This window comes from Oncorhynchus tshawytscha, unplaced genomic scaffold, assembly GCF_018296145.1.
Source record: "Oncorhynchus tshawytscha isolate Ot180627B unplaced genomic scaffold, Otsh_v2.0 Un_contig_4562_pilon_pilon, whole genome shotgun sequence".
In the NCBI taxonomy this organism is placed as follows: domain Eukaryota; kingdom Metazoa; phylum Chordata; class Actinopteri; order Salmoniformes; family Salmonidae; genus Oncorhynchus; species Oncorhynchus tshawytscha.
In genome coordinates this window covers 35,001-62,500 of record NW_024609665.1, presented here as the reverse complement: position 1 = coordinate 62,500, position 27,500 = coordinate 35,001, and the positions used below count along the sequence as shown (strand labels likewise).

The 27,500-nt window shown below is 46.2% G+C and overlaps 1 protein-coding gene across 1 annotated transcript in view; it reads right to left on the bottom strand.

Annotated features, from left to right (window-relative positions):
- Positions 1-27,500, bottom strand: part of LOC112241268 (plexin-A4) — a gene marked incomplete at its 5' end in the record, with an annotated part of 117,632 nt that overhangs the window by 59,292 nt on the left and 30,840 nt on the right. The window contains one exon of the mRNA XM_042316750.1: positions 27,468-27,500. This exon is cut by the window's right edge and continues 236 nt beyond it. Within this exon, the coding sequence (XP_042172684.1) occupies positions 27,468-27,500 (33 nt within the window). The remainder of the gene's footprint in view (positions 1-27,467) is intronic.

The following is a 27,500-nucleotide window of genomic DNA, read 5'->3' as shown; positions in this document are numbered from 1 at the left end:
CTCCTGTGTGGTGGGTAATCTGCCAAACCCCCCCCCCACCCACCTCACCCCACCACCACCTCAATGAGGCATGGCCACAGGCATCAATATTTCAGGATTAGGCCATTGTGTGTGTGTGCACGCCCCTGCCCCTTGTGTCATTCGGTTGCCACCTGCAGCCTCCCCCTGGCCCCTCCTCTCAGAGCCGTCCTGGCCCCTCCACTCAGAGCCCTCCTGGCCCCTCCTCTCAGAGCCCTCCTGGCCCCTCCACTCAGAGCCCTCCTGGCCCCTCCACTCAGAGCCCTCCTGCCCCCACCTCTCAGAGCCCTCCTGGCCCCTCCACTCAGAGCCCTCCTGGCCCCTCCACTCAGAGCCCTCCTGGCCCCTCCACTCAGAGCCCTCCTGGCCCCTCCACTCAGAGCCCTCCTGGCACCTCTTAGGAGGACCATCGCAATTAGAGATGGAGGATTGTGCCCGCTGTGCCAATAGGCCGGGCCTGACACCCCCTGCCAACCAGAATTGGCACAACACCTGGATGGGATTAACATCCTGCTCTGCTTGCGCCCGCACTTTTATGTTGGTGCGGCGGCCGGTAGAGTCCTCGGCTCCAGGGGTCAGGGAGGTCACGTTTCATCTTTCCTTTCATGTGTCCCTCACTCTATTCCTCCAGTCCACTCCCTCATTCTCTCTCCCTCCTCCCTCCTCTCCCCACAGACCCTGTCCCCGTACTTATAATCATTCACACTTCCAAATGGTCTCCATGTAGACAAATTCAGCACATCAATCAAAGGGATGAAAAGACAGTTTAAAAGGGAGAGGTAGAGAAGAAAGGAGGAGTCTCAGTAAAAGACAAGAATAACAGAATGACTTGGAGAGGGAGGGAGGAGGGGTCTCAGTAAAAGACAAGAATAACAGAATGACTTGGAGAGGGAGGGAGGAGGGGTCTCAGTAAAAGACAAGAATAACAGAATGACTTGGAGAGGGAGGGAGGAGGGGTCTCAGTAAAATGGAAGAATAACAGAATGACTTGGAGAGGGAGGGAGGAGGAGTCTCAGTAAAAGACAAGAATAACAGAATGACTTGGCGAGGGAGGAGGGGTCTCAGTAAAATGGAAGAATAACAGAATGACTTGGAGAGGGAGGAGGGGTCTCAGTAAAAGACAAGAATAACAGAATAACAGAATGTCTTGGAGATGGAGGGAGGAGGAGTCTCAGTAAAAGACAAGAATAACAGAATAACAGAATGTCTTGGAGATGGAGGGAGGAGGAGTCTCAGTAAAAGACAAGAATAACAGAATGACTTGGAGAGGGAGGAGGGGTCTCAGTAAAATGGAAGAATAACAGAATGACTTGGAGAGGGAGGAGGGGTCTCAGTAAAATGGAAGAATAACAGAATGACTTGGAGAGGGAGGAGGGGTCTCAGTAAAATGGAAGAATAACAGAATGACTTGGAGAGGGAGGAGGGGTCTCAGTAAAATGGAAGAATAACAGAATGACTTGGAGAGGGAGGAGGGGTCTCAGTAAAAGACAAGAATACCAGAATGACTTGGAGAGGGAGGAGGGGTCTCAGTAAAAGACAAGAATAACAGAATGACTTGGAGAGGGAGGAGGGGTCTCAGTAAAATGGAAGAATAACAGAATGACTTGGAGAGGGAGGAGGGGTCTCAGTAAAAGACAAGAATAACAGAATGACTTGGAGAGGGAGGGAGGAGTCTCAGTAAAAGACAAGAATAACAGAATGACTTGGAGATGGAGGGAGGAGTCTCAGTAAAAGACAAGAATAACAGAATGACTTGGAGAGGGAGGAGGGGTCTCAGTAAAAGACAAGAATAACAGAATGTCTTGGAGAGGGAGGAGGGGTCTCAGTAAAAGACAAGAATAACAGAATGACTTGGAGAGGGAGGAGGGGTCTCAGTAAAATGGAAGAATAACAGAATGACTTGGAGAGGGAGGAGGGGTCTCAGTAAAATGGAAGAATAACAGAATGACTTGGAGAGGGAGGAGGGGTCTCAGTAAAATGGAAGAATAACAGAATGACTTGGAGAGGGAGGAGGGGTCTCAGTAAAATGGAAGAATAACAGAATGACTTGGAGAGGGATGGAGGAGGGGTCTCAGTAAAATGGAAGAATAACAGAATGACTTGGAGATGGAGGAGGGGTCTCAGTAAAATGGAAGAATAACAGAATGACTTGGAGAGGGAGGAGGGGTCTCAGTAAAAGACAAGAATAACAGAATGACTTGGAGAGGGAGGAGGGGTCTCAGTAAAATGGAAGAATAACAGAATGACTTGGAGAGGGAGGAGGGGTCTCAGTAAAATGGAAGAATAACAGAATGACTTGGAGATGGAGGGAGGAGGGGTCTCAGTAAAATGGAAGAATAACAGAATGACTTGGAGATGGAGGGAGGAGGGGTCTCAGTAAAATGGAAGAATAACAGAATGACTTGGAGATGGAGGGAGGAGGGGTCTCAGTAAAATGGAAGAATAACAGAATGACTTGGAGATGGAGGGAGGAGGGGTCTCAGTAAAATGGAAGAATAACAGAATGACTTGGAGAGGGAGGAGGGGTCTCAGTTAAATGGAAGAATAACAGAATGACTTGGAGAGGGAGGAGGGGTCTCAGTAAAATGGAAGAATAACAGAATGACTTGGAGAGGGAGGAGGGGTCTCAGTAAAATGGAAGAATAACAGAATGACTTGGAGATGGAGGGAGGAGGGGTCTCAGTAAAATGGAAGAATAACAGAATGACTTGGAGAGGGAGGAGGGGTCTCAGTAAAATGGAAGAATAACAGAATGACTTGGAGAGGGAGGAGGGGTCTCAGTAAAATGGAAGAATAACAGAATGACTTGGAGATGGAGGGAGGAGTCTCAGTAAAAGACAAGAATACCAGAATGACTTGGAGAGGGAGGAGGAGTCTCAGTAAAAGACAAGAATAACAGAATGACTTGGAGAGGGAGGAGGGGTCTCAGTAAAAGACAAGAATACCAGAATGACTTGGAGAGGGAGGAGGAGTCTCAGTAAAAGACAAGAATAACAGAATGACTTGGAGAGGGAGGAGGAGTCTCAGTAAAAGACAAGAATAACAGAATGACTTGGAGAGGAGGAGGGGTCTCAGTAAAATGGAAGAATAACAGAATGACTTGGAGAGGGAGGAGGGGTCTCAGTAAAATGGAAGAATAACAGAATGACTTGGAGAGGGAGGAGGGGTCTCAGTAAAATGGAAGAATAACAGAATGACTTGGAGAGGGAGGAGGGGTCTCAGTAAAATGGAAGAATAACAGAATGACTTGGAGAGGGAGGAGGGGTCTCAGTAAAATGGAAGAATAACAGAATGACTTGGAGAGGGAGGAGGGGTCTCAGTAAAATGGAAGAATAACAGAATGACTTGGAGAGGGAGGAGGGGTCTCAGTAAAATGGAAGAATAACAGAATGACTTGGAGAGGGAGGAGGGGTCTCAGTAAAATGGAAGAATAACAGAATGACTTGGAGAGGGAGGGGAGGAGACTTGGAGGGGAGGGAGGAGGGTCTCAGTAAAATGGAAGAATAACAGAATGACTTGGAGAGGGAGGAGGAGTCTCAGTAAAATGGAAGAATAACAGAATGACTTGGAGAGGGAGGAGGAGGGGTCTCAGTAAAATGGAAGAATAACAGAATGACTTGGAGAGGGAGGAGGGTCTCAGTAAAATGGAAGAATAACAGAATGACTTGGAGAGGGAGGAGGGGTCTCAGTAAAATGGAAGAATAACAGAATGACTTGGAGAGGGAGGAGGGGTCTCAGTAAAATGGAAGAATAACAGAATGACTTGGAGAGGGAGGGAAGAATAACAGAATGACTTGGAGAGGGATCTCAGTAAAATGGAAGAATAACAGAATGACTTGGAGAGGGAGGAGGGGTCTCAGTAAAATGGAAGAATAACAGAATGACTTGGAGAGGGAGGAGGGGTCTCAGTAAAATGGAAGAATAACAGAATGACTTGGAGAGGGAGGAGGAGGGTCTCAGTAAAATGGAAGAATAACAGAATGTCTTGGAGAGGGAGGAGGGGGGTCTCAGTAAAATGGAAGAATAACAGAATGTCTTGGAGAGGGAGGGAGGAGGGGTCTCAGTAAAATGGAAGAATAACAGAATGTCTTGGAGAGGGAGGAGGGGTCTCAGTAAAATGGAAGAATAACAGAATGTCTTGGAGAGGGAGGGAGGAGGGGTCTCAGTAAAATGGAAGAATAACAGAATGTCTTGGAGAGGGAGGAGGGGTCTCAGTAAAATGGAAGAATAACAGAATGACTTGGAGAGGGAGGAGGGGTCTCAGTTAAATGGAAGAATAACAGAATGACTTGGAGAGGGAGGAGGGGTCTCAGTAAAATGGAAGAATAACAGAATGACTTGGAGATGGAGGGAGGAGGGGTCTCAGTAAAATGGAAGAATAACAGAATGACTTGGAGAGGGAGGAGGGGTCTCAGTAAAATGGAAGAATAACAGAATGACTTGGAGAGGGAGGAGGGGTCTCAGTAAAATGGAAGAATAACAGAATGACTTGGAGATGGAGGAGGAGTCTCAGTAAAAGAAAGAATAACCAGAATGACTTGGAGAGGGAGGAGGAGTCTCAGTAAAATGACAAGAATAACAGAATGACTTGGAGAGGGAGGGAGGGGTCTCAGTAAAAGACAAGAATACCAGAATGACTTGGAGAGGGAGGAGGAGTCTCAGTAAAAGACAAGAATAACAGAATGACTTGGAGAGGGAGGAGGAGTCTCAGTAAAAGACAAGAATAACAGAATGACTTGGAGAGGGAGGAGGGGTCTCAGTAAAATGGAAGAATAACAGAATGACTTGGAGAGGGAGGAGGGGTCTCAGTAAAATGGAAGAATAACAGAATGACTTGGAGAGGGAGGAGGGGTCTCAGTAAAATGGAAGAATAACAGAATGACTTGGAGAGGGAGGAGGGGTCTCAGTAAAATGGAAGAATAACAGAATGACTTGGAGAGGGAGGGAGGGGGGTCTCAGTAAAATGGAAGAATAACAGAATGACTTGGAGAGGGAGGAGGAGGGGTCTCAGTAAAATGGAAGAATAACAGAATGACTTGGAGAGGGAGGAGGAGTCTCAGTAAAATGGAAGAATAACAGAATGACTTGGAGAGGAGGAGGGGTCTCAGTAAAATGGAAGAATAACAGAATGACTTGGAGAGGAGGAGGGGTCTCAGTAAAATGGAAGAATAACAGAATGACTTGGAGAGGGAGGAGGGGTCTCAGTAAAATGGAAGAATAACAGAATGACTTGGAGAGGGAGGAGGGGTCTCAGTAAAATGGAAGAATAACAGAATGACTTGGAGAGGGAGGAGGGGTCTCAGTAAAATGGAAGAATAACAGAATGACTTGGAGAGGGATGGAGGAGGGGTCTCAGTAAAATGGAAGAATAACAGAATGACTTGGAGAGGGGAGGAGGGGTCTCAGTAAAATGGAAGAATAACAGAATGACTTGGAGAGGGAGGGAGGAGGGGTCTCAGTAAAATGGAAGAATAACAGAATGTCTTGGAGAGGGAGGAGGGGTCTCAGTAAAATGGAAGAATAACAGAATGACTTGGAGAGGGAGGGAGGAGGGGTCTCAGTAAAATGGAAGAATAACAGAATGACTTGGAGAGGGAGGAGGGGTCTCAGTAAAATGGAAGAATAACAGAATGTCTTGGAGAGGGAGGAGGAGGGGTCTCAGTAAAATGGAAGAATAACAGAATGTCTTGGAGAGGGAGGAGGGGTCTCAGTAAAATGGAAGAATAACAGAATGACTTGGAGAGGGAGGAGGGGTCTCAGTTAAATGGAAGAATAACAGAATGACTTGGAGAGGGAGGAGGGGTCTCAGTAAAATGGAAGAATAACAGAATGACTTGGAGAGGGAGGAGGGGTCTCAGTAAAATGGAAGAATAACAGAATGACTTGGAGAGGGAGGAGGGGTCTCAGTAAAATGGAAGAATAACAGAATGACTTGGAGATGGAGGGAGGAGTCTCAGTAAAAGACAAGAATAACAGAATGACTTGGAGAGGGAGGAGGAGTCTCAGTAAAAGACAAGAATAACAGAATGACTTGGAGAGGGAGGAGGGGTCTCAGTAAAAGACAAGAATAACAGAATGACTTGGAGAGGGAGGAGGAGTCTCAGTAAAAGACAAGAATAACAGAATGACTTGGAGAGGGAGGAGGAGTCTCAGTAAAAGACAAGAATAACAGAATGACTTGGAGAGGGAGGAGGGTCTCAGTAAAATGGAAGAATAACAGAATGACTTGGAGAGGGAGGAGGGGTCTCAGTAAAATGGAAGAATAACAGAATGACTTGGAGAGGGAGGAGGGTCTCAGTAAAATGGAAGAATAACAGAATGACTTGGAGAGGGAGGAGGGGTCTCAGTAAAATGGAAGAATAACAGAATGACTTGGAGAGGGAGGAGGGGTCTCAGTAAAATGGAAGAATAACAGAATGACTTGGAGAGGGAGGAGGGGTCTCAGTAAAATGGAAGAATAACAGAATGACTTGGAGAGGGAGGAGGGGTCTCAGTAAAATGGAAGAATAACAGAATGACTTGGAGAGGGAGGAGGGGTCTCAGTAAAATGGAAGAATAACAGAATGACTTGGAGAGGGAGGGAGGAGGGGTCTCAGTAAAATGGAAGAATAACAGAATGACTTGGAGAGGGAGGAGGAGTCTCAGTAAAATGGAAGAATAACAGAATGACTTGGAGAGGGAGGAGGGGTCTCAGTAAAATGGAAGAATAACAGAATGACTTGGAGAGGGAGGAGGGGTCTCAGTAAAATGGAAGAATAACAGAATGACTTGGAGAGGGAGGAGGGGTCTCAGTAAAATGGAAGAATAACAGAATGACTTGGAGAGGGAGGAGGGGTCTCAGTAAAATGGAAGAATAACAGAATGACTTGGAGAGGGAGGAGGGGTCTCAGTAAAATGGAAGAATAACAGAATGACTTGGAGAGGGATGGAGGAGGGGTCTCAGTAAAATGGAAGAATAACAGAATGACTTGGAGAGGGAGGAGGGGTCTCAGTAAAATGGAAGAATAACAGAATGTCTTGGAGAGGGAGGGAGGAGGGGTCTCAGTAAAATGGAAGAATAACAGAATGTCTTGGAGAGGGAGGAGGGGTCTCAGTAAAATGGAAGAATAACAGAATGTCTTGGAGAGGGAGGGAGGAGGGGTCTCAGTAAAATGGAAGAATAACAGAATGTCTTGGAGAGGGAGGAGGGGTCTCAGTAAAATGGAAGAATAACAGAATGTCTTGGAGAGGGAGGGAGGAGGGGTCTCAGTAAAATGGAAGAATAACAGAATGTCTTGGAGAGGGAGGAGGGGTCTCAGTAAAATGGAAGAATAACAGAATGTCTTGGAGAGGGAGGAGGGGTCTCAGTAAAATGGAAGAATAACAGAATGTCTTGGAGATGGAGGAGGGGTCTCAGTAAAATGGAAGAATAACAGAATGTCTTGGAGAGGGAGGAGGGGTCTCAGTAAAATGGAAGAATAACAGAATGTCTTGGAGAGGGAGGAGGGGTCTCAGTAAAATGGAAGAATAACAGAATGTCTTGGAGATGGAGGAGGGGGGGTCTCAGTAAAATGGAAGAATAACAGAATGACTTGGAGAGGGAGGAGGGGTCTCAGTAAAATGGAAGAATAACAGAATGACTTGGAGAGGGAGGAGGGTCTCAGGGAAGAATAACAGAATGACTTGGAGAGGGAGGAGGGTCTCAGTAAAATGAAAGAATAACAGAATGACTTGGAGAGGGAGGAGGGGTCTCAGTAAAAGACAAGAATAACAGAATGACTTGGAGAGGGAGGAGGGGTCTCAGTAAAATGGAAGAATAACAGAATGACTTGGAGAGGAGGAGGGGTCTCAGTAAAATGGAAGAATAACAGAATGACTTGGAGAGGGAGGAGGGGTCTCAGTAAAATGGAAGAATAACAGAATGACTTGGAGAGGGAGGAGGGGTCTCAGTAAAATGGAAGAATAACAGAATGACTTGGAGAGGGAGGAGGGGTCTCAGTAAAATGAAGAATAACAGAATGACTTGGAGAGGGAGGAGGGGTCTCAGTAAAAGGGAAGAATAACAGAATGACTTGGAGAGGGAGGAGGGGTCTCAGTAAAATGGAAGAATAACAGAATGACTTGGAGAGGGAGGAGGGTCTCAGTAAAATGGAAGAATAACAGAATGACTTGGAGAGGGAGGAGGGTCTCAGTAAAATGGAAGAATAACAGAATGACTTGGAGAGGGAGGAGGGGTCTCAGTAAAATGACAAGAATAACAGAATGACTTGGAGAGGGAGGAGGGGTCTCAGTAAAATGGAAGAATAACAGAATGACTTGGAGAGGGAGGAGGGGTCTCAGTAAAAGACAAGAATAACAGAATGACTTGGAGAGGGAGGAGGGGTCTCAGTAAAAGACAAGAATAACAGAATGACTTGGAGAGGGAGGAGGGGTCTCAGTAAAAGACAAGAATAACAGAATGACTTGGAGAGGGAGGAGGGGTCTCAGTAAAATGACAAGAATAACAGAATGACTTGGAGAGGGAGGAGGGGTCTCAGTAAAATGGAAGAATAACAGAATGACTTGGAGAGGGAGGAGGGGTCTCAGTAAAATGACAAGAATAACAGAATGACTTGGAGAGGGAGGAGGGGTCTCAGTAAAAGACAAGAATAACAGAATGACTTGGAGAGGGAGGAGGGGTCTCAGTAAAAGACAAGAATAACAGAATGACTTGGAGAGGGAGGAGGGTCTCAGTAAAATGACAAGAATAACAGAATGACTTGGAGAGGGAGGAGGGTCTCAGTAAAATGACAAGAATAACAGAATGACTTGGAGAGGGAGGAGGGGTCTCAGTAAAATGGAAGAATAACAGAATGACTTGGAGAGGGAGGAGGGGTCTCAGTAAAATGGAAGAATAACAGAATGACTTGGAGAGGGAGGAGGGTCTCAGTAAAATGGAAGAATAACAGAATGACTTGGAGAGGGAGGAGGGGGGTCTCAGTAAAATGGAAGAATAACAGAATGACTTGGAGAGGGAGGAGGGTCTCAGTAAAATGGAAGAATAACAGAATGACTTGGAGAGGGATGGAGGAGGGTCTCAGTAAAATGGAAGAATAACAGAATGACTTGGAGAGGGAGGAGGGGTCTCAGTAAAATGGAAGAATAACAGAATGTCTTGGAGAGGGAGGGAGGGGGGTCTCAGTAAAATGGAAGAATAACAGAATGTCTTGGAGAGGAGGAGGGGTCTCAGTAAAATGGAAGAATAACAGAATGTCTTGGAGAGGGAGGAGGGGTCTCAGTAAAATGGAAGAATAACAGAATGTCTTGGAGAGGGAGGAGGGGGTCTCAGTAAAATGGAAGAATAACAGAATGTCTTGGAGAGGGAGGAGGGGTCTCAGTAAAATGGAAGAATAACAGAATGTCTTGGAGAGGAGGAGGGGGGTCTCAGTAAAATGGAAGAATAACAGAATGTCTTGGAGAGGGAGGAGGGGTCTCAGTAAAATGGAAGAATAACAGAATGTCTTGGAGAGGGAGGAGGGGGTCTCAGTAAAATGGAAGAATAACAGAATGTCTTGGAGATGGAGGAGGGTCTCAGTAAAATGGAAGAATAACAGAATGTCTTGGAGAGGGAGGAGGGGTCTCAGTAAAATGGAAGAATAACAGAATGACTTGGAGAGGGAGGAGGGGTCTCAGTAAAATGGAAGAATAACAGAATGTCTTGGAGATGGAGGGAGGGGGGGGTCTCAGTAAAATGGAAGAATAACAGAATGACTTGGAGAGGGAGGAGGGGTCTCAGTAAAATGGAAGAATAACAGAATGACTTGGAGAGGGAGGAGGGGTCTCAGTAAAATGGAAGAATAACAGAATGACTTGGAGAGGGAGGAGGGTCTCAGTAAAAGACAAGAATACCAGAATGACTTGGAGAGGGAGGAGGGTCTCAGTAAAAGACAAGAATAACAGAATGACTTGGAGAGGGAGGAGGGGTCTCAGTAAAATGGAAGAATAACAGAATGACTTGGAGAGGGAGGAGGGGTCTCAGTAAAAGACAAGAATAACAGAATGACTTGGAGAGGGAGGAGGGGTCTCAGTAAAATGGAAGAATAACAGAATGACTTGGAGAGGGAGGAGGGTCTCAGTAAAATGGAAGAATAACAGAATGACTTGGAGAGGGAGGAGGGGTCTCAGTAAAAGACAAGAATAACAGAATGACTTGGAGAGGGAGGAGGGGTCTCAGTAAAATGGAAGAATAACAGAATGACTTGGAGAGGGAGGAGGGGTCTCAGTAAAATGGAAGAATAACAGAATGACTTGGAGAGGGAGGAGGGGTCTCAGTAAAATGGAAGAATAACAGAATGACTTGGAGAGGGAGGAGGGGTCTCAGTAAAATGGAAGAATAACAGAATGACTTGGAGAGGGAGGAGGGGTCTCAGTAAAAGACAAGAATAACAGAATGACTTGGAGAGGGAGGAGGGGTCTCAGTAAAATGGAAGAATAACAGAATGACTTGGAGAGGGAGGAGGGGTCTCAGTAAAAGACAAGAATAACAGAATGACTTGGAGAGGGAGGAGGGGTCTCAGTAAAAGACAAGAATAACAGAATGACTTGGAGAGGGAGGAGGGGTCTCAGTAAAAGACAAGAATAACAGAATGACTTGGAGAGGGAGGAGGGGTCTCAGTAAAAGACAAGAATAACAGAATGACTTGGAGAGGGAGGAGGGGTCTCAGTAAAATGGAAGAATAACAGAATGACTTGGAGAGGGAGGAGGGGTCTCAGTAAAAGACAAGAATAACAGAATGACTTGGAGAGGGAGGAGGGGTCTCAGTAAAAGACAAGAATAACAGAATGACTTGGAGAGGGAGGAGGGGTCTCAGTAAAAGACAAGAATAACAGAATGACTTGGAGAGGAAGGAGGGGTCTCAGTAAAAGACAAGAATAACAGAATGACTTGGAGAGGGAGGAGGGGTCTCAGTAAAATGACAAGAATAACAGAATGACTTGGAGAGGGAGGAGGGGTCTCAGTAAAATGGAAGAATAACAGAATGACTTGGAGAGGGAGGAGGGGTCTCAGTAAAATGGAAGAATAACAGAATGACTTGGAGAGGGAGGAGGGGTCTCAGTAAAATGGAAGAATAACAGAATGACTTGGAGAGGGAGGAGGGGTCTCAGTAAAATGGAAGAATAACAGAATGACTTGGAGAGGGAGGAGGGTCTCAGTAAAATGGAAGAATAACAGAATGACTTGGAGAGGGAGGAGGGGTCTCAGTAAAAGGAAGAATAACAGAATGACTTGGAGAGGGAGGAGGGGTCTCAGTAAAATGGAAGAATAACAGAATGACTTGGAGAGGAGGAGGGGTCTCAGTAAAATGACAAGAATAACAGAATGACTTGGAGAGGGAGGAGGGGTCTCAGTAAAATGGAAGAATAACAGAATGACTTGGAGAGGGAGGAGGGGTCTCAGTAAAATGGAAGAATAACAGAATGACTTGGAGAGGGAGGAGGGGTCTCAGTAAAAGACAAGAATAACAGAATGACTTGGAGAGGGAGGAGGGGTCTCAGTAAAATGACAAGAATAACAGAATGACTTGGAGAGGGAGGAGGGGTCTCAGTAAAATGGAAGAATAACAGAATGACTTGAGAGGGAGGAGGGGTCTCAGTAAAATGGAAGAATAACAGAATGACTTGGAGAGGGAGGAGGGGTCTCAGTAAAATGGAAGAATAACAGAATGACTTGGAGAGGGAGGAGGGTCTCAGTAAAATGGAAGAATAACAGAATGACTTGGAGAGGGAGGAGGGGTCTCAGTAAAATGGAAGAATAACAGAATGACTTGGAGAGGGAGGAGGGTCTCAGTAAAATGGAAGAATAACAGAATGACTTGGAGAGGGAGGAGGGGTCTCAGTAAAATGGAAGAATAACAGAATGACTTGGAGAGGGAGGAGGGGTCTCAGTAAAATGGAAGAATAACAGAATGACTTGGAGAGGGAGGAGGGGTCTCAGTAAAATGGAAGAATAACAGAATGACTTGGAGAGGGAGGAGGGTCTCAGTAAAAGACAAGAATAACAGAATGACTTGGAGAGGGAGGAGGGGTCTCAGTAAAATGGAAGAATAACAGAATGACTTGGAGAGGGAGGAGGGGTCTCAGTAAAAGACAAGAATAACAGAATGACTTGGAGAGGAGGAGGGGTCTCAGTAAAATGGAAGAATAACAGAATGACTTGGAGAGGGAGGAGGGGTCTCAGTAAAATGGAAGAATAACAGAATGACTTGGAGAGGGAGGAGGGTCTCAGTAAAATGACAAGAATAACAGAATGACTTGGAGAGGGAGGAGGGGTCTCAGTAAAATGGAAGAATAACAGAATGACTTGGAGAGGGAGGAGGGGTCTCAGTAAAATGGAAGAATAACAGAATGACTTGGAGAGGGAGGAGGGGTCTCAGTAAAAGACAAGAATAACAGAATGACTTGGAGAGGGAGGAGGGGTCTCAGTAAAATGGAAGAATAACAGAATGACTTGGAGAGGGAGGAGGGGTCTCAGTAAAATGGAAGAATAACAGAATGACTTGGAGAGGGAGGAGGGGTCTCAGTAAAATGGAAGAATAACAGAATGACTTGGAGAGGGAGGAGGGGTCTCAGTAAAATGGAAGAATAACAGAATGACTTGGAGAGGGAGGAGGGGTCTCAGTAAAATGGAAGAATAACAGAATGACTTGGAGAGGGAGGAGGGGTCTCAGTAAAATGGAAGAATAACAGAATGACTTGGAGAGGGAGGAGGGTCTCAGTAAAAGACAAGAATAACAGAATGACTTGGAGAGGGAGGAGGGGTCTCAGTAAAATGGAAGAATAACAGAATGACTTGGAGAGGAGGAGGGTCTCAGTAAAAGACAAGAATAACAGAATGACTTGGAGAGGGAGGAGGGGTCTCAGTAAAAGACAAGAATAACAGAATGACTTGGAGAGGGAGGAGGGGTCTCAGTAAAATGACAAGAATAACAGAATGACTTGGAGAGGGAGGAGGGGTCTCAGTAAAATGGAAGAATAACAGAATGACTTGGAGAGGGAGGAGGGGTCTCAGTAAAATGGAAGAATAACAGAATGACTTGGAGAGGGAGGAGGGGTCTCAGTAAAATGGAAGAATAACAGAATGACTTGGAGAGGGAGGAGGGGTCTCAGTAAAATGGAAGAATAACAGAATGACTTGGAGAGGGAGGAGGGGTCTCAGTAAAATGGAAGAATAACAGAATGACTTGGAGAGGGAGGAGGGGTCTCAGTAAAATGGAAGAATAACAGAATGACTTGGAGAGGGAGGAGGGGTCTCAGTAAAATGGAAGAATAACAGAATGACTTGGAGAGGGAGGAGGGGTCTCAGTAAAATGGAAGAATAACAGAATGACTTGGAGAGGGAGGAGGGGTCTCAGTAAAATGGAAGAATAACAGAATGACTTGGAGAGGGAGGAGGGTCTCAGTAAAATGGAAGAATAACAGAATGACTTGGAGAGGGAGGAGGGGTCTCAGTAAAATGGAAGAATAACAGAATGACTTGGAGAGGGAGGAGGGGTCTCAGTAAAATGGAAGAATAACAGAATGACTTGGAGAGGGAGGAGGGGTCTCAGTAAAAGACAAGAATAACAGAATGACTTGGAGAGGGAGGAGGGGTCTCAGTAAAATGGAAGAATAACAGAATGACTTGGAGAGGGAGGAGGGGTCTCAGTAAAAGACAAGAATAACAGAATGACTTGGAGAGGGGGGTCTCAGGAGGGGTCTCAGTAAAAGACAAGAATAACAGAATGACTTGGAGAGGGAGGAGGGGTCTCAGTAAAATGGAAGAATAACAGAATGACTTGGAGAGGGAGGAGGGGTCTCAGTAAAATGGAAGAATAACAGAATGACTTGGAGAGGGAGGAGGGGTCTCAGTAAAATGGAAGAATAACAGAATGACTTGGAGAGGGAGGAGGGTCTCAGTAAAATGGAAGAATAACAGAATGACTTGGAGAGGGAGGAGGGGTCTCAGTAAAATGGAAGAATAACAGAATGACTTGGAGAGGGAGGAGGGGTCTCAGTAAAATGGAAGAATAACAGAATGACTTGGAGAGGGAGGAGGGGTCTCAGTAAAATGGAAGAATAACAGAATGACTTGGAGAGGGAGGAGGGGTCTCAGTAAAATGGAAGAATAACAGAATGACTTGGAGAGGGAGGAGGGGTCTCAGTAAAATGGAAGAATAACAGAATGACTTGGAGAGGGAGGAGGGGTCTCAGTAAAAGAAAGAATAACAGAATGACTTGGAGAGGGAGGAGGGGAATCTCAGTAAAATGGAAGAATAACAGAATGACTTGGAGAGGGAGGAGGGGTCTCAGTAAAATGACAAGAATAACAGAATGACTTGGAGAGGGAGGAGGGGTCTCAGTAAAATGGAAGAATAACAGAATGACTTGGAGAGGAGGAGGGGTCTCAGTAAAATGGAAGAATAACAGAATGACTTGGAGAGGGAGGAGGGGTCTCAGTAAAAGACAAGAATAACAGAATGACTTGGAGAGGGAGGAGGGGTCTCAGTAAAATGGAAGAATAACAGAATGACTTGGAGAGGGAGGAGGGGTCTCAGTAAAATGGAAGAATAACAGAATGACTTGGAGAGGGAGGAGGGGTCTCAGTAAAAGACAAGAATAAAGAATGACTTGGAGAGGAAGGGTCTCAGTAAAATGGAAGAATAACAGAATGACTTGGAGAGGGAGGAGGGGTCTCAGTAAAATGGAAGAATAACAGAATGACTTGGAGAGGGAGGAGGGGTCTCAGTAAAATGGAAGAATAACAGAATGACTTGGAGAGGGAGGAGGGGTCTCAGTAAAATGGAAGAATAACAGAATGACTTGGAGAGGGAGGAGGGGTCTCAGTAAAATGGAAGAATAACAGAATGACTTGGAGAGGGAGGAGGGGTCTCAGTAAAATGGAAGAATAACAGAATGACTTGGAGAGGGAGGAGGGGTCTCAGTAAAATGGAAGAATAACAGAATGACTTGGAGAGGGAGGAGGGGTCTCAGTAAAAGACAAGAATAACAGAATGACTTGGAGAGGGAGGAGGGGTCTCAGTAAAAGACAAGAATAACAGAATGACTTGGAGAGGGAGGAGGGGTCTCAGTAAAAGACAAGAATAACAGAATGACTTGGAGAGGGAGGAGGGGTCTCAGAAAAATGGAAGAATAACAGAATGACTTGGAGAGGGAGGAGGGGTCTCAGTAAAAGACAAGAATAACAGAATGACTTGGAGAGGGAGGAGGGGTCTCAGTAAAAGACAAGAATAACAGAATGACTTGGAGAGGGAGGAGGGGTCTCAGTAAAATGGAAGAATAACAGAATGACTTGGAGAGGGAGGAGGGGTCTCAGTAAAAGACAAGAATAACAGAATGACTTGGAGAGGGAGGAGGGGTCTCAGTAAAATGGAAGAATAACAGAATGACTTGGAGAGGGAGGAGGGGTCTCAGTAAAATGGAAGAATAACAGAATGACTTGGAGAGGGAGGAGGGGTCTCAGTAAAATGGAAGAATAACAGAATGACTTGGAGAGGGAGGAGGGGTCTCAGTAAAATGGAAGAATAACAGAATGACTTGGAGAGGGAGGAGGGGTCTCAGTAAATGGAAGAATAACAGAATGACTTGGAGAGGGAGGAGGGGTCTCAGTAAAATGGAAGAATAACAGAATGACTTGGAGAGGGAGGAGGGGTCTCAGTAAAATGGAAGAATAACAGAATGACTTGGAGAGGGAGGAGGGGTCTCAGTAAAATGGAAGAATAACAGAATGACTTGGAGAGGGAGGAGGGTCTCAGTAAAATGGAAGAATAACAGAATGACTTGGAGAGGGAGGAGGGGTCTCAGTAAAATGGAAGAATAACAGAATGACTTGGAGAGGGAGGAGGGGTGTCAGTAAAAGTCTTTATCTCCTCTTTCAGCTCCCGTGTTTTCTCCTCTTTTTGTTATTTTATGTGTGTGTTGTGTTCTTAAAGAACGAGTTCAGAAAGGTGTGTGTAACTGTGTGTGTTGTGTTCTTAAAGAACGAGTTCAGAAAGGTGTGTGTAACTGTGTGTGTTGTGTTCTTAAAGAACGAGTTCAGAAAGGTGTGTGTAACTGTGTGTGTTGTGTTCTTAAAGAACGAGTTCAGAAAGGTGTGTGTAACTGTGTGTGTTGTGTTCTTAAAGAACGAGTTCAGAAAGGTGTGTGTAACTGTGTGTGTTGTGTTCTTAAAGAACGAGTTCAGAAAGGTGTGTGTAACTGTGTGTGTTGTGTTCTTAAAGAACGAGTTCAGAAAGGTGTGTGTAACTGTGTGTGTTGTGTTCTTAAAGAACGAGTTCAGAAAGGTGTGTGTAACTGTGTGTGTTGTGTTCTTAAAGAACGAGTTCAGAAAGGTGTGTGTAACTGTGTGTGTTGTGTTCTTAAAGAACGAGTTCAGAAAGGTGTGTGTAACTGTGTGTGTTGTGTTCTTAAAGAACGAGTTCAGAAAGGTGTGTGTAACTGTGTGTGTTGTGTTCTTAAAGAACGAGTTCAGAAAGGTGTGTGTAACTGTGTGTGTTGTGTTCTTAAAGAACGAGTTCAGAAAGGTGTGTGTAACTGTGTGTGTTGTGTTCTTAAAGAACGAGTTCAGAAAGGTGTGTGTAACTGTGTGTGTTGTGTTCTTAAAGAACGAGTTCAGAAAGGTGTGTGTAACTGTGTGTGTTGTGTTCTTAAAGAACGAGTTCAGAAAGGTGTGTGTAACTGTGTGTGTTGTGTTCTTAAAGAACGAGTTCAGAAAGGTGTGTGTAACTGTGTGTGTTGTGTTCTTAAAGAACGAGTTCAGAAAGGTGTGTGTAACTGTGTGTGTTGTGTTCTTAAAGAACGAGTTCAGAAAGGTGTGTGTAACTGTGTGTGTTGTGTTCTTAAAGAACGAGTTCAGAAAGGTGTGTGTAACTGTGTGTGTTGTGTTCTTAAAGAACGAGTTCAGAAAGGTGTGTGTAACTGTGTGTGTTGTGTTCTTAAAGAACGAGTTCAGAAAGGTGTGTGTAACTGCGTGTGTTGTGTTCTTAAAGAACGAGTTCAGAAAGGTGTGTGTAACTGTGTGTGTTGTGTTCTTAAAGAACGAGTTCAGAAAGGTGTGTGTAACTGTGTGTGTTGTGTTCTTAAAGAACGAGTTCAGAAAGGTGTGTGTAACTGCGTGTGTTGTGTTCTTAAAGAACGAGTTCAGAAAGGTGTGTGTAACTGTGTGTGTTGTGTTCTTAAAGAACGAGTTCAGAAAGGTGTGTGTAACTGTGTGTGTTGTGTTCTTAAAGAACGAGTTCAGAAAGGTGTGTGTAACTGTGCTTCTACACCTGCATTGCTTGCTGTTTGGGGTTTTAGGCTGGGTTTCTGTACAGCACTTTGAGATATCAGCTGATGTACGAAGGGCTATATAAATAAATTTGATTTGATTTGATTTGATTTGTGTGTGTTGTGTTCTTAAAGAACGAGTTCAGAAAGGTGTGTGTAACTGTGTGTGTTGTGTTCTTAAAGAACGAGTTCAGAAAGGTGTGTGTAACTGTGTGTGTTGTGTTCTTAAAGAACGAGTTCAGAAAGGTGTGTGTAACTGTGTGTGTTTGTGGTTTTTTTGGCAGTGCGAGCCAGGCCCTCCAGTAATGATCTGTTTTGGCACTGCCCCACAGGGAGTCCAAATGGCCATCCTCTATCCAAGCCCTGCCTATAGGGAAGATGGGATGAAGGGCTGCTGTACCTAACATGTCCACAACGGTCCAACAACCTCCTCAGCCTCCTCAACCTCCTCAACCTCCTCAACCTCCTCAACCTCCTCAACCTCCTCAGCCTCCTCAGCCTCCTCAACCTCCTTAGCCACATCTCTACAACGTATCAGTAACGTTACTGATACGTTAACATGGCTGTAATGCTCTGTGATATTGCATGTTGGCATGAAGTAGTGTGCCCGCTTGGCACCCAGTCAACCAAGTCAACTTGTTGGTACTTAGTTTCCCCTGGTTACAGAGCAGTTGTTTTGCCTCTGCACGTGATATGGGAACCAGTGAATTCCTGGATTGCAGATTCGGGGGGACGCATTAGTATGACGTGCAGAGCGACGCTCTATAAAACGGAGGCTTAACGCTCAATGTATCTTCACAGCTCTCCCACTCATCCCACAGACATTTCTTTACAGGCATCTGGCATCGCACTGATCATGATAATCTAAACCATGGGTGCTGAAACAACAGATGTGGCTTACAAACAGAGTTTTGACACCAGAGGTCATTAATGAGGGCTCTGTATACCATATCGTCCTAGGGTGTTATTGATTGTGATAGATAAGCTCTTAAAATCAATAAGATGTTAAAGAACAGGATTCTCAGTGACGTTTTTCACTCTACCCTCCTCTGGGCCAAGTGGGGGTCACAAGGCTTTTCTCTGTTAACCAAACACGCAGCTACGTTGTAGCTCTGCTGCTAGCCACGCCCCCTTCCTCCAATCCCACGTGTTAAAGCACCACAGCATGAAGTCAAAAATGATTTCAATTTCCCACTCGGGCTCCTGGGGAGAAGATTGGCTGTCTGACGCAGAGCACAGACTGCGTACCCAATGGCACCCTATGTCCTTTATAGAGCACTACTTTTGCACTACTTTTCACAACCTCATCCTTGATCAAAAGTAGTGCACTACATAGGGAATAGGGTACAATTTGGGACGTAGAAGCAGTCTCAGTGCTTAGGCTGACGTCTTCTTACTAGCACTACTGAGATAATCCTCACAGTATAATCAGAGGACCTTTAACTCCTACTGATTATTATCCCCTGTGTGTGCGTGTGTGTGTGTTTGTGTGTGTGTGTGGGTGTGTGTGTGTGTGTGCATCAGGAGAGGCAGATGGACGGTTGCTGGTTAAAGGAAATAATAGTAGCCCCGATTTTTAAAATGATATATTATATCATAGATGGATGAAAGAAATCTGAGCCGTGGAAAAGGTTCAGCAGCTATTTCAGTATGCATGAAGAGAGAATGAGAGGGTGTAAGCAGGGGGTGGGGGGTTGGAGAAAGGAGAGGGGGCTGACAGAGGAGGGCGCAGAAATGCGACAGATGGTTGTGGAAGTCTCTCGTTAGTTAGTTTGCCTGGTGGTGTGCTTCAGCTGAGGTTGAGACGGGCAGATGGGGATGTAGAGAAAGGCGGGAGAGGAGAGTGGAGGAGAGGAGAGTGGAGGAGAATGGAGGAGAGGAGAATGGAGAGTGGAGGAGAGGAGAATGGAGAGTGGATGAGAGGGGAGGAGAGGGGTGGAGAGTGGAGGAGAGGAGAGGAGAGGGGTGGAGAGTGGAGGAGAGGGGTGGAGAGTGGAGGAGAGGGGTGGAGAGTGGAGGAGAGGGGTGGAGAGGGGTGGAGAGTGGAGGAGGGGGTGGAGAGTGGAGGAGGAGAGGAAAGTGGAGTGGAGGAGCGTGGAGGAGAATGGAGGAGAGGGGTGGAGAGTGGAGGAGAGGGGTGGAGAGTGGAGGAGAGGGGTGGAGAGGGGAGGAGAGGGGTGGAGAGTGGAGGAGAGGGGTGGAGAGTGGAGGAGAGGGGTGGAGAGTGGAGGAGAGGGGAGGAGAGGGGTGGAGGGTGGAGGAGAGGGGTGGAGAGTGGTGGAGAGAGGGGTGGAGAGGGGTGGAGAGTGGAGGAGAGGGGAGGAGAGTGGGGAGAGGGGTGGAGAGTGGTGGAGAGTGGAGGAGAGGGGAGGAGAGAGGTGGAGAGTGGAGGAGAGGGGTGGAGAGTGGGGGAGAGGGGGGAGAGTGGTGGAGAGTGCAGGAGAGTGGAGGAGAGGGGTGGAGAGTTTGTCTTGGAAGCGGTGATGGGAAGCTGGTCTGGACACAGTGCCAAAGATGTCCTGCTTATGCACTTTGAGCAGTGATTTAGTAATCAAGTAAAAAGGCAAAGAGGGGGGAAAGACAGAGAAAAGAGAGAGAAAGAGAGATGACCTGCGCAGAGGCGGGGGAGAGAGAGAGAGGGCGGGAGATAGATGGATAGAGCGGGAGAGAGAGAGAGAGATGGAGAGAGACAATGAGAGGGAGATTGGGAGGACACATAGGGAGGAGGAAGGGAGAGATATATTGAGGGACGGGGGGTGTTACTCCGAGCCCAGATTTAGCCTTCTCATCACAGCTGAGTGAGTCTGGGTGTCTCCTCTATTTTGGGCGTGTATCCAGGGCCAAGCAGCAAGTATGTGACCGTGTGTTAGGGCTAGCAGCTAAAGGTTAGCCTTCAGAATGAGGGTGGCCACGTGTGATAGCACAAGCGGCTAAAAGTTAGCCTCCACACTGAGGGTGACTGTGTGTGTTAACAGTTAGCCTCCACACTAAGGGGGACTGTGTGTGTTAACAGTTAGCCTCCACACTGAGGGTGACTGTGTGTGTTAGCGATAGCAGCTAATAGTTAGCCTCCACACTGAGGTTACTGTGTGTGCTAGCACTAGCGGTTAACAGCTAGCTCATTACTAAGGGTGACGCCCCACCGCTGGCCCTCACAGAGACACACAGAGAGGCATGCTGGGATGTTGGAGGACTGCTAGGTGGAGTTTACACCCGCCAGGGAGGGCTGTGGATGGCATGAGTGGATGATCAGAAGAGGATAAGGGAAGAGGTTTGAAGGATGGTATGAGAAGATGTTAGAAGCCATGCTGGAGACGTATAGAAACACAATGCAAGTTTGAGGTGGGTGAAGAGACTGACTGATACAAGCTGGGAGTGAGGGACGGCCTAGAGTGGAAATGTGATGGAAATACCTAGTTAGTTAGTTAGGTAGGGAGGTAGGAAGGTAACCTCCTAAACACAGTCTATAATCAAATTAATAAACATAAATGATCCCCTGAGGGAAAATGTAATTCCACACCCTAATGACAGCATGTTTAACATTGCATTTACCAGGTTATCAACACTCAAACGGGGCCAAAACAAAAGCAAAATGGTGCCTGGAAATACGGATGGTTACAAAGTAATCAGAGAAGGAATGTCCCTCTCCCTCTGACAGTGTTCCAGCCTAGAGACCCTCTAGTCTGGTAGTGTTCCAGCAGCTAGCCCCTCTAGTCTGGTAGTGTTCCAGCAGCTAGCCCCTCTAGTCTGACAGTGTTCCAGCCTGGAGACCCTCTAGTCTGACAGTGTTCCAGCAGCTAGACCCTCTAGTCTGACAGAGTTTCAGCAGCTAGCCCCTCTAGTCTGGTAGTGTTCCAGCAGCTAGCCCCTCTAGTCTGGTAGTGTTCCAGCAGCTAGCCCCTCTAGTCTGGCAGTGTTCCAGCAGCTAGCCCCTCTAGTCTGACAGTGTTCCAGCCTGGAGACCCTCTAGTCTGACAGTGTTCCAGCAGCTAGACCCTCTAGTCTGACAGTGTTTCAGCAGCTAGCCCCTCTAGTCTGGTAGTGTTCCAGCAGCTAGCCCCTCTAGTCTGGTAGTGTTCCAGCAGCTAGCCCCTCTAGTCTGACAGTGTTCCAGCCTGGAGACCCTCTAGTCTGACAGTGTTCCAGCAGCTAGACCCTCTAGTCTGACAGTGTTTCAGCAGCTAGCCCCTCTAGTCTGGTAGTGTTCCAGCAGCTAGCCCCTCTAGTCTGGTAGTGTTCCAGCAGCTAGCCCCTCTAGTCTGGCAGTGTTCCAGCAGCTAGCCCCTCTAGTCTGGTAGTGTTCCAGCAGCTAGCCCCTCTAGTCTGACAGTGTTCCAGCAGCTAGCCCCTCTAGTCTGACAGTGTTCCAGCAGCTAGCCCCTCTAGTCTGACAACTCAATCATCAAGTTTGCGGACGACACAACAGTGGTAGGCTTGATTACCAACTACGACGAGACGGCCTACAGGGAGGAGGTGAGGGCCCTCGGAGTGTGGTGTCAGGAAAATAACCTCACACTCAACGTCAACAAAACTAAGGAGATGATTGTGGACTTCAGGAAACAGCAGAGGGAACACCCCCCCATCCACATCGATGGAACAGTAGTGGAGAGGGTAGCAAGTTTTAAGTTCCTCGGCATACACATCACAGACAAACTGAATTGGTCCACTCACACAGACAGCATCGTGAGGAAGGCGCAGCAGCGCCTCTTCAACCTCAGGAGGCTGAAGAAATTCGGCTTGTCACCAAAAGCACTCACAAACTTCTACAGATGCACAATCGAGAGCATCCTGGCGGGCTGTATCACCGCCTGGTATGGCAACTGCACCGCCCTCAACCGTAAGGCTCTCCAGAGGGTAGTGAGGTCTGCACAACGCATCACCGGGGGCAAACTACCTGCCCTCCAGGACACCTACACCACCCGATGCTACAGGAAGGCCATAAAGATCATCAAGGACATCAACCACCCGAGCCACTGCCTGTTCACCCCGCTGTCATCCAGAAGGCGAGGTCAGTACAGGTGCATCAAAGCTGGGACCGAGAGACTGAAAAACAGCTTCTATCTCAAGGCCATCAGACTGTTAAACAGCCACCACTAACATTGAGTGGCTACTGCCAACACACTGTCAATGACACTGACTCTACTCCAGCCACTTTAATCATGGGAATTGATGGGAAATGATGTAAATATATCACTAGCCACTTTAAACAATGCTACCTTATATAATGTTACTTACCCTACATTGTTCATCTCATATGCATACGTTGATACTGTACTCTATATCATCGACTGCATCCTTATGTAATACATGTATCACTAGCCACTTTAACTATGCCACTTGGTTTACATACTTATCTCATATGTATATACTGTACTCGATATCATCTACTGTATCTTGCCTATGCTGCTCTGTACCATCACTCATTCATATATCCTTATGTACATATTCTTTATCCCCTTACACTGTGTATAAGACAGTAGTTTTTTTGGAATTGTTAGTTAGATTACTTGCTCGTTATTACTGCATTGTCGGAACTAGAAGCACAAGCATTTCGCTACACTCGCATTTACATCTGCTAACCATGTGTATGTGACAAATAAAATTTGATTTGATTTGATTTGATTTGACAGTATTCCAGCAAATCAAACCAAATCAAATCAAATTTTATTTGTCACATACACATGGTTAGCAGATGTTAATGCGAGTGTAGCGAAATGCTTGTGCTTCTAGTTCCGACAATGCAGTAATATCCAACAAGTAATCTAGCTAACAATTCCAAAACTACTACCTTATAGACACAAGTGTAAGGGGATAAAGAATATGTACATAAAGATATATGAATGAGTGATGGTACAGAGCGGCATAGGCAAGATACAGTAGATGGTATTGAGTGCAGTATATACATATGAGATGAGTATGTAAACAAAGTGGCATAGTTAAAGTGGCTAGTGATACATGTATTACATAAAGATGCAGTAGATGATATAGAGTACAGTATATATGTATACATATGAGATGGATAATGTAGGGTATGTAAACATTATATTAGGTAGCATTGTTTAAAGTGGCTAGTGATATATTTTACATCATTTCCCATCAATTCCCATTATTAAAGTGGCTGGAGTTGAGTCAGTGTGTTGGCAGCAGCCACTCAATGTTAGTGGTGGCTGTTTAACAGTTTGATGGCCTTGAGATAGAAGCTGTTTTTCAGTCTCTCGGTCCTTGCTTTGATGCACCTGTACTGACCTCGCCTTCTGGATGATAGCGGGGTGAACAGGCAGTGGCTCGGGTGGTTGTTGTCCTTGATGATCTTTATGGCCTTCCTGTGACATCGGGTGGTGTAGGTGTCCTGGAGGGCACCTAGTTTGCCCCCCCCGGTGATGCGTTGTGCAGACCTCACTACTCTCTGGAGAGCCTTACGGTTGTCGGCGGAGCAGTTGCCGTACCAGGCGGTGATACAGCCCGACAGGATGCTCTCGATTGTGCATCTGTAGAAGTTTGTGAGTGATTTTGGTGACAAGCCGAATTTCTTCAGCCTCCTGAGGTTGAAGAGGCGCTGCTGCGCCTTCTTCACGATGCTGTCTGTGTGGGTGGACCAATTCAGTTTGTGTGTGATGTGTACGCCGAGGAACTTAAAACTTACTACCCTCTCCACTACTGTTCCATCGATGTGGATAGGGGGGTGTTCCCTCTGCTGTTTCCTGAAGTCCACAATCATCTCCTTAGTTTTGTTGATGTTGAGTGTGAGGTTATTTTCCTGACATCACACTCCGAGGGCCCTCACCTCCTCCCTGTAGGCCGTCTCGTCGTTGTTGGTAATCAAGCCTACCACTGTTGTGTCGTCCGCAAACTTGATGATTGAGTTGGAGGCGTGCGTGGCCACGCAGTCGTGGGTGAACAGGGAGTACAGAAGAGGGCTCAGAACGCACCCTTGTGGGGCCCCAGTGTTGAGGATCAGCGGGGTGGAGATGTTGTTGCCTACCCTCACCACCTGGGGCGGCCCGTCAGGAAGTCCAGTACCCAGTTGCACAGGGCGGGATCGAGACCCAGGGTCTCGAGCTTGATGACGAGCTTGGAGGGCACTATGGTGTTAAATGCCGAGCTGTAGTCGATGAACAGCATTCTCACATAGGTATTCCTCTTGTCCAGATGGGTTAGGGCAGTGTGCAGTGTGGTTGAGATTGCATTGTCTGTGGACCTATTTGGGCGGTAAGCAAATTGGAGTGGGTCTAGGGTGTCAGGTAGGGTGGAGGTGATATGGTCCTTGACTAGTCTCTCAAAGCACTTCATGATGACGGAAGTGAGTGCTACGGGGCGGTAGTCGTTTAGCTCAGTTACCTTAGCTTTCTTGGGAACAGGAACAATGGTGGCCCTCTTGAAGCATGTGGGAACAACAGACTGGGATAGGGATTGATTGAATATGTCCATAAACACACCAGCCAGCTGGTCTGCGCATGCTCTGAGGGCGCGGCTGGGGATGCCATCTGGGCCTGCAGCCTTGCGAGGGTTGACACGTTTAAATGTTTTCCTCACGTCGGCTGCAGTGAAGGAGAGTCCGCATGTTTTAGTTGCGGGCCGTGTCAGTGGCACTGTATTGTCCTCAAAGAGGGCAAAAAAGTTATTTCGTCTGCCTGGGATCAAGACATCCTGGTCCGTGACGGGGCTGGTTTTCTTTTTGTAATCCGTGATTGACTGTAGACCCTACCACATACCTCTTGTGTCTGAGCCGTTGAATTGAGATTCTACTTTGTCTCTATACAGCAGCTAGCCCCTCTAGTCTGACAGTGTTCCAGCAGCTAGCCCCTCTAGTTTGACAGTGTTCCAGCAGCTAGCCCCTCTAGTCTGGTAGTGTTCAGTGTTCTAGTCTGGTAGTGTTCCAGCAGCTAGCCCCTCTAGTCTGACAGTGTTCCAGCAGCTAGCCCCTCTAGTCTGACAGTGTTCCAGCAGCTAGCCCCTCTAGTCTGACAGTGTTCCAGCAGCTAGCCCCTCTAGTCTGACAGTGTTCCAGCAGCTAGCCCCTCTAGTCTGACAGTGTTCCAGCAGCTAGCCCCTCTAGTCTGACAGTGTTCCAGCAGCTAGCCCCTCTAGTCTGACTTTGTTCCAGCAGCTAGCCCCTCTAGTCTGACAGTGTTCCAGCAGCTAGCCCCTCTAGTCTGGTAGAGTTCCAGCAGCTAGCCCCTCTAGTCTGGTAGTTCCAGTATTGTTTTTACAGACTGTATTATACTGTAATATTTACTGTAGTGTTTTGCTGACATTAATGTATTATTTACTATAGTGTTTTTGTTTTATTGTCTTTGACATAGGATTGGGGGCTTTCGCCTTGACACAACCTACCGGACAAATACTTAAAGATCACATTTTCCACAACCTTTAGATAGATAGGACTGTGGTCTGAACAGAGAGCTCTTTTCTATAACATGTAAGGAACACAATATATGGGCTGTACTTGGCATGTAGGTTTCTCACTTATGGGTGGCACAAATTGGGATTTTGGGGAGGGGATTGGGCAGGGTATATGCAAATTAAAGACACTAGTATTTCCATATATACTGTAGACATTACTCAAATATTTACTACAGTGTTTCTTTTCAGATAAAACTGTAATATTTATTATAGTATTCTACAGTATACTACAACATTCTATAGTAAGTACTATACACGATCAAGTGACACTACAGCGTTTAGTATAATATTCTACACTATACTACAGAATTCTATAGTAAGTACTGTAGTATTGTTTCATTTGGGATTGAGGGAGTTTATTGCCTGGTAATGGCTCCGGAAGCTCTGGGTGCGATTAATCATGCCTTGCCCATACAGCATTAATCAAATGCCGCATCCAAGATCTTTCTGTTAAACGTCTCCTTCATGATGTGAATATGCGGTTCATTTTCTGACACAACGATACGCTCAATACACTCTCATGTTAGTGAACAGCTAGCGAACAGAGGAATCTGTGTCTATCTTCATTGGGGAGGAGGATTTCGCCTGAGGGAGGACGGGAGGTTTGCAATTGAAATTAGGAAGATTAAATTCATTTACGACATGCCTATCAAATCATTGGGGAGGCTGACTGAGCAGTGAGCACCCTGAGCAAATGTGTGATACAACGACCACACGGACCAACGTCTTTTCAAGGGTAACCGAGATGGTCACAACACCTCCAGCACCATATATGGTGATATGGTGTTGAATTGAAGTGGTGGTACTGTGTATATGATACAGACTGACACACAGGGAAGTGCTGATTGAGCAGGGAGTAGCTAGGGCTTTTAACAATCCCATTTCTTTTTCAAGTGAGGATTTTTACAGCTTTTTTTAATTGGATTCTCCGCTAATTAATCGTAATTATATTCTAATGATGTGCGTGTCAGAGTAGTACATGTTTCTGAGACAAAGTGATCATTTCAATGTCATTGAAGTTAATTCCACATGTCACCGCCATGAAACAGTGAATATGGAGCGATCAGGCGTGGCTGATCGGCTTGCTGCTTGACTAATACACTAATTCCACAAAGTCCAGTTTCAAAGGACGCATCCCAAATGGCACCCTATGGGCCCTGGCCAAAAGTACTGCACTATATAGTAAATAAGGATTTTACCCTGTTCTTAGTTTTAGCATAAACCAGCCATTCTAGAGAGTTAGAGTTGGAGAAGAAGTACGAACATTGGTATTAATGATCGACTGAGAGCGGCTTGGAGAGGGAAAGCGAACCCACAGCCACAGTTGGCCATTACCATTGAGTGGAAATCTATGAGTGTTAATGTGTAGGATAAAGCTAATGCAGCGTTGATGTTAGCATTAGTCAGCTGTTCAGAGCTTAAATGCTTAAGAGCTCCGTGAGGGCCCAATCATTTACTCTGTCGCAGATAGAGAGAGAGAGAAAGAGAGAGAGAGAAAGAGAGCGAGAGAAGAGAGTGATGAAGAGAGCGCGAAAGAGAGTGATGAAGAGAGCGCGAGAAAGAGAGCAAGAGAATAGAGTGATGAAGAGAGACAGAGAAGTGTGTGTGTGAGTTTGTGCAGGTGTTCTGGAGAAGTGAAGTCACTCACCCCTCTCCCCAGACACAGAGAGGTGAGGACAGAGCCAAGGCCTTTGTCTTAATGAGGCCAGAGATGGCCCACGAGAGTCACACACACACACACACACACTTCTCCCCTCTCCCCTCACCTTCGGAGCAGCAGCTTGGGGTGGTTCTTGCTC